The sequence below is a fragment of the Nerophis ophidion genome, linkage group LG28, assembly GCF_033978795.1.
Source record: "Nerophis ophidion isolate RoL-2023_Sa linkage group LG28, RoL_Noph_v1.0, whole genome shotgun sequence".
Classification (NCBI taxonomy): domain Eukaryota; kingdom Metazoa; phylum Chordata; class Actinopteri; order Syngnathiformes; family Syngnathidae; genus Nerophis; species Nerophis ophidion.
The window spans coordinates 17218053-17231668 of NC_084638.1; the positions used below are offsets into that span (position 1 = coordinate 17218053).

General features: G+C 38.9%; 1 protein-coding gene across 1 annotated transcript; it reads left to right on the forward strand.

The window, feature by feature from the left end:
* Positions 1 to 8489: 8489 nt before the first annotated feature.
* LOC133545369 (zinc finger protein 426-like) lies at positions 8490 to 13094 on the forward strand. The gene is made up of 2 exons (XM_061890873.1): positions 8490 to 8971; positions 12227 to 13094. Exons 1-2 carry the CDS (start codon positions 8845 to 8847, stop codon positions 12856 to 12858), a joined length of 759 nt encoding a protein of 252 aa, XP_061746857.1. The 5' UTR covers positions 8490 to 8844; the 3' UTR covers positions 12859 to 13094.
* The last annotated feature ends 522 nt before the right edge of the window (positions 13095 to 13616 follow it).

The window sequence follows — 13616 nt, forward strand, 5'->3', positions numbered from 1 at the left end:
AAATAGCCAATTTGCTCAATTTACCTTTAATAAATAAATCTATATATATATAAATAATGGATATTTCTGTCTGTCATTCCGTCGTGCATTTTTTTTCCTTTTACGGAAGATTTTTTGTAGAGAAAAAATGATGAAAAAAAAACACTTAATTGAACGGTTTAAAACAGGAGAAAGCAGGAATAAAATGAAAATAAAATTTTGAAACATAGTTTATCTTCAATTTTGAACCTTTAAAATTTCAAATTCAACTGAAAAAAAGAAGAGAAAAACTAACTAATTCCAAACTTTTTGAAAAAATTAAAAAAATAATTTATGGAACATCATTAGTAATTTTTCCTGGTTAAGATACATTTTAGAATTGTGATTACATGTTTTAAATAGGTTAAAATCCAATCTGCATTTTGTTAAAATATATAACAAATTGGACCAAGCTATATTTCTAACAAAGACAGATCATTATTTCTTCTAGATTTTCCAGAACAAAAATTTTAAAAGAAATTAAAAATACTTTGAAAAAAGATTTAAATTTTATTGTAAAGATTTTCTACATTTGCCAGAATATTTTTTTGAATTTTAATCACAATAAGTTTGAAGAAATTCTTCACAAATATTCTTCGTCGAAAAAACAAAAGCTAAAGTGAAGAATTAAATTAAAATGTATTTATTATTCTTTACAATTAAAAAAAATGTACTTGAACATTGATTTAAATTGTCAGGAAAGAAGAGGAAGGAATTTAAAAGGTAAATGTGTTTAAAAATCCTAAAATCATTTTTAAGGTTGTATTTTTTCTCTAAAATTGTCTTTCCCAAAGTTATAAGAAGCAGAGTTAAAAAAAAAAAAAAGAATGTATTTAAACAAGTGAAGACCGAGTCTTTAAAATATTTTCTTGTATTTTCAAATTCTATTTGAGTTTTGTCTCTCTTAGAATTAAAAATGTCAAGCAAAGCGAGACCAGTTTCCATCCATCCATCCATTTTTCTATTGCTTATTCCCTTTGGGGTCGCTGGTGCATATCTCAGCTACAATCGGGCAGAAGGCGTTGCACACTCTGGACAAGTCGCCACCTCATCGCAGGTCCAACACAGATAGACGGACAACATTCACACTCACATTCACACACTAGGGCCAATTTAGTGTTGATGTGATGTTGCCAATCAATAAAATTAAAAAAATATAGGCAGCTCACTGTTAAGTGCTTTTATTTTTAGAACAGGCCATCTGGTCCTTACGGGCTACCTGGTGCCCGCGGGCACCGTGTTGGTGACCCCTGATATAGTATATATACACACACATATGTATGTATACATACGAAGGTCCTGAGTAGTCCTGGGTTCAATCCCGGGCTCGGAATCTTTCTGTGTGGAGTTTGCATGTTCTCCCCGTGAATGCGTGGGTTCCCTCCGGGTACTCCGGCTTCCTCCCACCTCCCAAGACATGCACCTGGGGATAGATTGATTGGCAACACCAAATTGGCCCTAGTGTGTGAATGTGAGTGTGAATGTTGTCTGTCTGTCGGTGTTGACCATGTGATGAGGTGGCGATTGTAGCTGAGATAGGTACCAGTGCCCCCCGCGACCCCAAAGGGAATAAGCGGTAGTAAATGGATGGATGGATATATATATATATATATAAATATATATATATATATGTATATATATGGCACTCAATAGCATTATAAATAGTTTAATATAGTCTTTGACACATTTCATTTAGTAACACTTGATACCTAAAATTAAATAAAAATACGATATAATATGATACAATAAAAACAGCCGTCCATCCATTTTCTACCAATTGTCCCTTTCAGCATCGCAGCGGAGCTGGAGACTATCCCAGCTGCACTCAGGTGGAACGCCACCTCATCACAGGGCCAACAAAGACCACATTGACACATTTGGGACCCTTTAGTTTTGCCAAGCAACCTATCCCCAGGCACGTCTGTGGTGGTGGGAAGAAGCCGGAGTTCCCAGAGAGAAACAATAGAACATAATACATATTAATAACATAATATAGATTTCAGGGCAGTACAGTGGCAGAGGGGTTAGTGCATCTGCCTCACAATAGAAAGGTCCTGAGTAGTCCTGGGTTCAAACCTGGGCTCGAGATCTTTCTGTGTGGACTTTGCATGTTCTCCCGTGACTGCGTGGGTTCCCTCCGGGTACTCCGGCTTCCTCCCACCTCCAAAGACATGCACCTGGGGATAGGTTGATTGGCAACACTAAATGGTCCCTAGAGTGTGAATGTGAGTGTGAATGTTGTCCGTCTATCTGTGTTGGCCCTGCGATGAGGTGGCGCCTTGTCCAGGGTGTACGCCGCCTTCCGCCCGATTGTAGCTGAGATAGGCACCAGCACACCCCGCGATCCCAAAGGGGAATAAGCCGTAGAAAATGGATGGATGGAATATAGATTCAAATACGTGAACTCAAATATTTAACTGTAATATACTTCTACAATTTTATTAACCCTGCAACTCTCGGCCGGTGTCCAGTTCGCATGGATGAGCGATGATGCGTGCAAAGAGGCCGAGGTGTCCAATACCTGCTCATTCAGCCAAGGCACTGTGAAGCTTGTCCGTCCCGGCCCTCAGTGCCAGCTCCACAGCCCTGTCTCTTCATCCGCATCTCCTCCAGTCTCTCCAAATGGACTCTGGTGTGGCAGAGACCCAGCAGCTGGTCTCTGGTAGGCAGATCCAGAAGTTCACAAAAAGCACCGCAGAGGTCACAAAAGTGCCACCCCTTGTCACACAGTCCCAAAGGGTCCCCAACCAAAAGGCAAAAAAACCCCACATGAACACAAGAGGGAAACAGCAGGAACAGAAAAGGATGAAACAAGAGCACAGAGCTCCTGCCACCAGCAGCCACTACAGCGGCGTCAACTTAATACTTGTATGTTTTAGTAATGTATGTATAAAGAATAATGTCTTATCTCGGAGTAAAAGGGAACAAGAATACGAAAATTAACAAGGTGTGTCGCCACGATTTCAACCACTTTTATGCTTCTGTCGTTGTAATGAATGACGCACGGGGGCGCCACTAACTCCCATCAATTTATTTTTTAAATGTTGATATTTTTTAAACGAAGCACTTACTGTAACTCAACAAAAAATGATTTGACATTTTAGAAATTCTGAAATAAATACATTATTATAAGATAGTAAAACATCAATTTATTTTCCATGGACACATCTTTCAGGTTTGTGTACATATCTGTGCGGTTTCATGAAGAACACCATATTTTTAATAACGTTCCTTTTGTATGGAATGGTTTATTAAGACATTGTTATTGAAATACAGATGACACAAAAGAACCATGGTAAGTAAGTGTGGCAAAACAAGTTGGCGGAAGTGACGTCGGATACGCGCATGCGTGGACCGATCGGGTGATAAAGAAAGATGGCGTCTGACGGAGAAGTCCGAACCCCAGTGTATATGCGGTTTAAGCTTTATGAACAGGCATCTACTTTGTATACCTACCTCGCTTGTTGTCCGGAAGGAGAGACGCGGAACTACCAAACATTTGGAGTGAATTTGGCGGCGGCGAGAGTGTCTAAATCTGTTTTGGCGGTTGAGCATAAGCTGTTTTGTGACTGGATCGAGATGGAAGGGGATAGTGACGGGATGTATGAGGATAGTATGGAAATGGATAGGACTAGAGGGGAGAGAGGAAAGAAGGGGAGAGGAGGGAGTGCTAAAAGAGTGCATGAAGACGATGAAGAGATTGATAAGAGGAAAAGGGTTATGGTAGATGAATATAAGATAATTTATACATTTAAATCAAACCAAAGAGAGTTTGATGACACTGGTTAAGGGATTAAAGAAGGACATTGGAGAGGTGGAGATAGCGAAGGTGCTCAGGGACGGACGGCTGTTGATTAAATGCAAAAATGGAGAGCAAAAGAACAAAGCAATGCGATTGCAAAAACTGTGCAACAAAATAATAAAGGAAAAAATCAAAGTGGGAGAACGAAAGGGGGCAAGAGGAGTCGTGACAGGAATCCCAAGAGGAGAAAATTTAGATGATCTGAAAAGAGAAATAAAAGGAGGAACTGTCACTATGATGAAAAGAATGACGGCATTTAGGAACGGTGAAAAGACTGAGAGCGAATCCGTGCTAGTGCAATTTGCAGAGGAGGTCCTACCAGAGAGAATCATGATTGGGTATTTAAGATTCTATGTTAGAGCTGACGTGCCACCCCCAGTACGTTGTTTCAAGTGCCAACGCTATGGGCACATAGCTAGTGTGTGTCATGATAAGATGAGATGTGGACGGTGTGGAGGGGAGCATGAATATGGACAATGTGGAGAAAATGAACAGGTCAAGTGCTGTAATTGTGGCGGGAATCACACAGCAGCGTATGGGGGCTGCATCATAAGAAACAGGAAACAGAAGTACAGCAAATCAGAGTTGAAAGAAATATTACATACGCAGAGGCAGTTAAAATTAGAAATCAAGAAAGTGCAGAACAGGACAGAAGTGAAAATTGTTCAAGAAATAAAAAACAAGAGGCAGCAAATACAGGAATTTCCATGGACAAACTAGTTGTATTCCTGGCTTACGTAATAAACTGTACAGAACAGGCTAGAAACAAGACTGAGAAAATCAAAATAATTGTCAAAGCAGCAGCAAAGTTTTTAAATTTAAAAGAACTATCCTGGGAACAGGTGCAAGGTGAGCTACAGAGAGTAGACGAGACCGGGTCATGTTACCACAATCCAACGCCATGTTCATTGTTCAGTGGAATGCCAGAAGTTTGATAGCAAACGGACAGGAATTAAAGGGATATATTAATAATATGAAAAATAAACCACATATAATATGTATTCAAGAAACATGGCTGAAGCCAAAATTAAACTTTATAATAAAAGGATATATAACGATACGTAAAGATAGGAATGATGGGCAAGGAGGAGGATGTGCCATATTTATTAAGGAAGATATGCATTATTTAATATTAAAAGTAAACCAAGAACTAGAGATAGTAGGAGTAGAAGTATGGAATAATAAAGAAAGATACAAAGTACTAAACTTCTATAATCCATGCAAGAAATTAGAAATTCACCAACTAGAAACAATAATCGAGCACTGGAGTGGCAAAATTATTTGGTGTGGTGACTTTAATGCACATAGCACAATGTGGGGTGAAAGGGATGACTGGAATGGGGATACATTGGAAGCACTTTTGGAGGAAAAAGAACTGGTGTGTGTGAATGATGGGTCGGGAACAAGGTTATATGTCGTCACGGGTAACGAAACAGCAATAGATTTACCACTAGTGTCACAAGGGTTAGCAGGAAAGGTGGAGTGGGAAGTAAATAAATACAGCACAATGGGAAGTGATCACTATCCAATCTTCATTCACATAAACATAAATCATAGGACAGAAAGCACTAGGATAGAAGGAAGATGGAAGTATAATCATGGTGACTGGGGGACATTTAGGGAAATTACCGACATAACTTTAAAGGAAGTAGATATAAATCAAGATATTGAACAATTAAATACAGATATTACAAAGTGCATAATAGAAGCAGCCGAACAGAGCATACCAAGGAATAGTATAGGGAGAAGAAGGAAGATAGTGCCGTGGTGGACACAAGAGTGTACAGATGCAATACAAGAACGGAATAGAGCATTTAGAATATTGAGAAGAACACATAATTTCCAAGACATGATCCAATATAAAAGGCATCAAGCTAGAGTAAGGTATGTTATTAAAAAAACAAGAAAACACCATTGGAGAGCTTTTTGTGAAACATTAAATAGAACTACTCCTTTAAGCCAAGTGTGGGGAATGATCAAGAGAATGTCAGGGGTCAGAAAAGAACATAAAAATCATGTGATGAAAGATGGAATGCGGAGTGTGGTAGGAAATAAAGAAAAAGCAGAACTTTTAGCAAAAACCTTTGTTAAAGTGCACAGTAATGATAATTTGAGAAATGTAGAAAAACAAAAGAGAGAAGAAACAATTAGTTTAAATATTAAGGAAATGAAGGAAGACAACAATAATAGTTTTACCAACACTATGGATATGACATTTTCTTTGGATGAAATGGTTCGAATTTTAAAAAAAGTTAAAAATACGACGCCAGGGAAAGACCTGGTGAGTTATCAAATGATCAAAAATTTAGGTAGCATCGGCAAAGAAGTGGTCTTGAAATTATATAATAGGATATATGAAGGAGGAAAATTACCAGATGAGTGGAAAACAGCTGTAATAATTCCAATATGCAAGCCAGGGAAAGATCCGGAAGAGGCAGGAAATTAGAGGCCGATAGCATTGACCTCAAATTTGGGAAAAGTAATGGAAAAACTGATTAATGAAAGATTAATATATTATTTAGAGTCAAAAGAAGTAATAAAAAAACTACCAAAGTGGTTTTCGCAAAGCAAGAAGCACAAATGACCCAGCAGTGCAGCTGGAAGAGGAAATTAGAAAGGGACAAATAAATAAAGAAAGTATAATTGCGGTATTTTTTGACATAGAGAAAGCGTATGATATGTTGTGGAAACAGGGGTTGCTGATGAAACTAAATAGGATTGGGATTAGAGGAAGAATGTACAGATGGATAAAAGACTTTTTAACAAGTAGAACATTATTAGTAAAAATAGAGAATGAATATAGCAGAGAATACGAAGTGGAAAATGGGACCCCACAAGGGAGTATAATAAGTCCAGTACTATTTTCCATCATGATAAATGAAGTTTTTAGTGAAGTGGAAGGGTTAGTGGAGGTGGCATTGTTTGCTGATGATGGAGTGATGTGGAAGAGAGGTCGAAATACAAATCATATAGAAAAGAAGATTCAAAAAGCGGTGAATAATGTTCAAGACTGGGGGACGACTTGGGGTTTAAGATTATCTGTTGGAAAGACAAAAGTCATACATTTTACGAAGAGGAAAGTACAAAACAAGCTCCAAATAAATCTCTATGGAGAAAACATAGAAGAGGTACAAGTATTTAAATATTTAGGAATATGGTTTGATAAAAATATTAACTGGTCAACCCACATCAGCAAAATAGTGGAGAAAAGTAAAAAGGTGTTAAATATAATGAGGGCTTTGATGGGTAAAGATTGGGGGGCTGATAGGTTGACATTGAAAACAATATATATCACTTTAATTCGGTCTGTTATCGACTACGGATGCATTATTTAGCAATCTGCTTCAAAAACTCTACTTGAGAAATTAGACCGGATCCAGTCGCAGGCGTTAAGATTATGTTGTGGAGCTACTAAATCTACTCCAGTGGCAGCATTACAAGTAGAAATGAATGAAAAACCTTTGGACATGAGGAGAGATCAACTCTCAGCAGTTTATTGGGCAAACTTAAAAGGATCCAAGCAAGGACATCCAACCCGTCAAGTGCTACTAAACTGCCAAGAAAAAGGGAAGAAAAAAATGAATAGTTTTGGGTGGATAATAGGAGATATATGTAAAAAAACACAAATTGACAATATTAAAGTGAGCCCTACAGTACCAATTCCTGCAATACCACCGTGGATGTATGACAACCCAAAGGTAGACATGCAATTACTGAAGAATAGACATTTAAATAGTTACCAAATAGAACAATGGATTGAGGAAATGTTTTTTGATAATATTATGATATTCACAGATGCATCAAAAACTCTAAATAGTAAGGTAGGAGCAGCTGCAGTTATCCCACAAGGAAATATAGTATTAAATAAAAGAATCAGTGATAAACTATCTGTTTTTACGGGGGAATTGGTAGCAATTTATATGGCAGTTAACTGGATAGAGGAAAACAAAGCAAGGAAAGCAGTCGTGTGCTCGGACTCCAGCAGTGCATTGATGAGCATAAAAAACATAACATCAGAAACAAGACAAGATATAGTTTATGACATAGTTCAGGCAATGTGCAGGATAAATAAAGCGGGAGGTGTGGTAACATTTCTCTGGGTTCCTGCTCATGTAGGAGTTGAGGGAAATGAGTTAGCTGATAGATACGCAAAACAAGCAACCACTAAAACAGAAGTAAACATGGAGATTAAGCACAGTAAAGAAGAAGTGAAGAGCATAATTAAGATAGAACACAATAAAAAGTGGCAGGATAATTGGAATAAGGAAACAAAAGGTAGAGAGTTTTACAAAGTCCAGAGGAAGGTAGGTGTCATGAGAGGAGGGGGTAGAAATAGGAAATAAGAAGACATTATTACTAGAATGAGATTAGGACATACTTATCTAAATAGTTCACCAAAATTGATAGGGAAACATACTACAGGGCTGTGTGATTTTTGCCATCAAATAGAGAATGTTGACCATGTTTTAATACAATGTAGGAAATACAATAGAGAAAGAGAAATACTGGAAAATAAGTTAGCAAAAGAAAATATTAGGTTAGAAGTGGGAGATATATTAGGATTGCATTCAGAAAACATAGGATATAAAGCAATATACACATATTTAAAAAACACTGGGTTAAATAAAAGAATATAGAGTAGGGATCCACCTCGGTCCACACTCCATTACAGTAGGTGGCGGTAATGCACACCAGAAGGTTTCTTGCCAACCGCCATAAAAACAAAAGAAGAAAAAGAAGAAGAAGACGGAGAAGTCCTAAACGCGGGCATTATATTTCTGTATTCTTACATATATGTTGTTTAATAGAGTACACACGGTTAATAATTGTTTGTAGCCGGATACATTAGTCTGAGCGCACTTTGACACTTCTCCTGTTTGCTAGCTTCACTTAAGATAGCTTGCAGCCAGTTTAGCTGGCTAGTTAGCTTAGCTTGTTAGCTGCTAACAAAGAGACGCGGAAGTTATTTAAACATCGCTAAGTAGGGAACTAATGTGAGTGTAAAGTGTTGTGATTGTTTGAAAATGTGCGAAAGAACGATAGCAAAGTACGAGGAGGAACTTTGTCCAACAAAAGAGGAGAAGGAGCGACAACATCAACTACTGGATGTTTATTATAAGAAACATCATCAAGTTGTGTTACACAGAACAGGTTTGTTTAATTATTTCTCTCACATCTTTACTAACTTTATACTTGATTATTAACACTATTCTGAAATATATTGCGTATAAGAAGTTTGGTTGTCTTGTGAGAATGATGTACATATATACGTCTGGTACTTGCAACTGCGTGGTTGTCGTTGTTCTGTCGAATTTAACTACCCGTAAAAATTAGCTACCTAACACAGTCCATTTGGAGAATAAACTTAAATCGATGCTTGTGCATATTCGGTAAAAAAACATACCATAAATAAATATAAGAAGCAATAAAAAGATACTTTAAAATGCTTCTTCACATTATTTTAAAGGCACAGATAACATCCATCCATCCATTTTTTTTTACCGCTTGTCCCTTTTGGGGTCGCAGGGAGTGCTGGAGCCTATCTCAGCTACAATCGGGCGGTAGGTGGAGTACACCGTGGGCAAGTCGCCACCTCATCACAGGGCCAACACAGATAGACAGACAACATTCACACTCATATTCACGCACTAGGGCCCATTTAGTGTTGCCAATCAACCTATCCCCAGGTGCATGTCTTTGGAGGTGTGAGGAAGCCAGAGTACCCGGAGGGAACCCACGCAGTCACGGGGCGAACATGCAAACTTTACACAGAAAAATCCCGAGCCCAGGACCGAACCCAGGACCTTCGCATTGTGAGGCATAGATAGCAGTGTTTCCATATATACACTCGGTACCCAACAGAACTACACCTACGATTGGTTATCTGTATAATAAAACCATTCTCGGGCCCCTGCAGTCTACATATAAACTTAAACATCAGTTTTCTCAGGGTGGCGTGGAAGGTGTTTATCCCTAAATCACAAAAAAGCTTGCTGGCACTACTACCCCTGGCCTTTCTGAGCAGGATTCTGAGACAGTTATTACATGCAACCTAGAGTTTGTATAAGCTCTCTTTCTTGAACCTCACCCAGAGGGGTGCTGTGTACATAGGGGTGCAGTAAGCTCTAAACAAGTACACCTTTGCTTCATCAGAGCAGTAATGACATTTGCTCACCAGCATATTGGCTTGGACATACAGCATTCTTCTCTGTCAGCATCATCCTCCTTCTTGTCATAAGTATTTGACATTGTTGCACACAGACAGGGTTTGACCAGACAAACAGAAACCTGGGAAATGAAGATGTTGATCCTCCTTGGTCCTACATATCATTACCATACTCTTTGTGGCATATACTTGATGTCAAACTTGACTCCATAGTCTGAGCATATGTTAAGAAGCTGGTGGAACCCTGCACTACTGGGAGATATAATGGCCAAATCATCAGCGTACATAAAGTGGTTGATTAAGGTGTTCCCCAGGATGCATCCTGTTCTGCATTCTCCCACTGCCTTGACAGGTCATCCATAGACAGGCTAAATAGGCCTGGTGATAGAAGCCTGCCGTACCCCATTGCCAACTCTAAAGGGAGAGGATAAACTACTCCCCCATTTTACCTGCTTTGGCTGCCTGTCGTACCAATATGCCAGAATATACCCAGAACACCCCTACGCTTCAGATTGGTGAAGAGTTTGAGATGGTTGACTCTGTCAAATGCCTTAGATGCATCAATAAACCCTACCAACATTGTAGGACCCTGCACTCTGTATATTTCTACTGCTTCTTTGAAAGCATAAATACAGAAGTCAGTGCTGTACTTGTTCTTAAACCCAAATTGGTTGTCTGTGGTGCAAATAAGATCCCCAATTCCGTATAGCATCACACTTTCCACCACTTTGGATAGCACGCTGGTTCTAGCTCGATAATTGTCCATAATTATCCATAGTCCCTACCTTACCAACCTTGTCTTTAATGACAGCTACTAAAATAACTGTCAGCATAGCAGCTGGCAGGATGCCATGCATTACCAACCTACCAATATATACCTACTGCATGTACATAAAACCTTAATGGAGGTGTTTGATGCTTTTTAAGTTCTTTGTAGGCAGAATAATGCTACTCTAATAGCCTCTATTGTAAGCAGACTTTTGATCGCATTTATTTACTAGTTAGAATGCATAAAAAAAGAAAAAAACGTGTTTTCTTGATAGGCAAAATAAATAAAGTGTGGTTCCCTTTTATGTGAAGGCAAGTATATTTATTTAGCGCTTTTCTTTAGTGACTCAGAGCGCGTTACATAGTGAAACCCATTATCTAAGTCATATTTAAACCAGTCTGGGTGGCACTGGAAGCAGGTGGGTAAAGTACCTTACTCAAGGACACATTCTTGCCGTCATCAATATATTGCTATGCCCGTTCGTTTCCTTCTTGGTCTGTGGATTTTAAACTGAACTGAGAGGTCTCACTCCGTGCATCGCTCTCAGCACCTGAGCATGTTTATTCCACAGTAGACTTACATGAACAAAGTGAACCTGTTGTCAGTTTTTCACAATCTTTGTTTCGGCTACTTGAAATTCTCCTCCACACATTTTCCTGTGTGCAGTAGTGTTAGTGACACTCACTTTAATATTGGAGGTGGTAATAGTCATTTTAGTACAACGCTGTAATACATGCCCCCATATAACTGACGGTGGATACGCCTGTTGTATGATTCTTTAATTTTGGACCTTTTAGAATCAGCATGTTTTTTTTCCATTTGTAGTGTAAAATACCATCTTCCTTAAAAATTATATTTTCGTTTGAAAGTAAACTAGATAATTTTTTTTGTGTTTATGCATGACTTCCTGTCCCACATGAACAGGTTTTAGCTCAATTAAACCGCCTTGTTGTGTCGACCACTAACTATAGAAGCCAGGTGGTGGAAACTGACATATTGACTTGAAAAAAAAAAAGGAATGAGTCTGTCGCCGTGGCACCGCCGTTTCACATCCAGTGTAAATCCCGGGTTGCACATGCAAACGTTGTTTGGTGAGATCAATGACGAAACCTTACTTTGGGTTCAGGGCTCAAAGCTAAAAGAAATACACTTTCAAACCACAGCACTCGCAGTGAGAGAACTCGACCACAAGATGACGGCATAGCAGAGTCAACAATACAGAATACAGATTTACACTGTAAACGACCTAATCTTTTCTCCAAGTTTATACATCAGTAACTGACATTAACATCACAGGGGGAGCTGGAGCCTATCCCAGCTGCACTCAGGCAACAGGGAATTTATCGCAATATAGATTTTAGGCTATATTGCCCACTCCTCGTAAAAAGTGGTCTTATTGTTTATGTTCATGTGAACTTACTGACTAAATCTGGACATTTCTCAAGCATGTTTGTCATTTTGTGTCCTGCAGATGTCTGTGAAGAACAATGTCTGCCTGAAAAACAGGAGTTTAGCTTCAGGATGGTGAAGGAGGATCCTTCAAAAAGGACGACCAGGTGCCACGGACCCTCTGGCGTCTCCTTTTCCTCTTTGACACAGACCCTTTCCTGTAAAAAGGAAGAAGAAGACTCACTGACCCCCCACATTAAAGAGGAAGCAATGGAACACAACATCAGTCAGGAGGGAGATCATATAGAAGGACTGGTGGAGTTCCCAGTGACTGGTGTCCCTGTGAAGAGTGAAGATGATGAGGTCAAAGGTGAAAGTGAGGAGAAGAGAGAGGCGGAGCCTCCAAGCAGCAGCTCAACTCAACACATGACAACAGAAGCTGATGGAGACCACTGTGGAGGATCACAAGCAGACAAGCTCTTAGCTCCACTATCAGATAGTGAGGACACAACGTCACACTCTCCTGACACTGATGATGAAGACTCTAAAGATGATAAGACATGTCACACAGACAACACTCACTTCACATGTTCTCACTGTGACAAAACCTTTAAATACCATTGTCATCTGAAAGTACACATGAGAATACACGCTGGAGAAAAAACTTTTCTCTGTTTATTCTGTGGCAAATGTTTTGTACAAGTCCCCATTTGAATGTACACATGACAACACACACTGGTGAAAAACCTTTTTCTTGCTCATTATGTGGTGAAGATTTTGTTCTAAGTATACATTTGGAAGTACACATGAGAGCACACACGGGTGAAAAACCTTTTGTCTGTTCAATCTGTGGTAAAGGTTTTACACAAAGCAACACTTTAAAAGAACACATGTCAACACACACTGGTGAAAACCCTTTTGTCTGTTCAACCTGTGGTAAAGGTTTTACACGAAGTCAATATTTGAAAGTACACATGAGAACACACACTGGTGAAAAACCTTTTTACTGTTCAATCTGTGGTAAAGGTTTTAAACAAAGTCGACATTTGAAAAGACACAAGAGAACACACACTGGTGAAAAATCACATTCCTGTTCAATCTGCAACAGAAGCTTTGGTGACCGATCAAACCTTGTAGCACACATGAGGAGACACACAGGAGAGAAAGTGTAGAGTTGCAGTGTGTGTGGTGAAAGATTCCCTTAGAAGTACCAGTGTAAGAAACACACGTGTGCTGGTGAGAACAGCAGCAGCAGCAAAGGAAACTGCAGGATTTGAAATAAACTGTCCAGACTTTAATTTTGACTTTCTAACAACATGAGCACATATAATATGTGTGACATTGTTGTTTGTGTAACAATCTTTTTAATATGCTTCTACGTTTAGATTAGATATTTTATTTTAGTGCTTTTTTCAGTCAAGTACATGTATTAATATGCAACATTGTGTACTTTTATTAAAAAATGGACAGAA

Bases quoted from the DNA above. Each gene is read 5' to 3' on its own strand.
- LOC133545369 (XM_061890873.1), top strand. From the start codon at position 8,845: ATGTGCGAAAGAACGATAGCAAAGTACGAGGAGGAACTTTGTCCAACA. The intron at 8,972-12,226 runs GTTTGTTTAATT...TGTGTCCTGCAG, and splicing joins AGTTGTGTTACACAGAACAG to ATGTCTGTGAAGAACAATGT.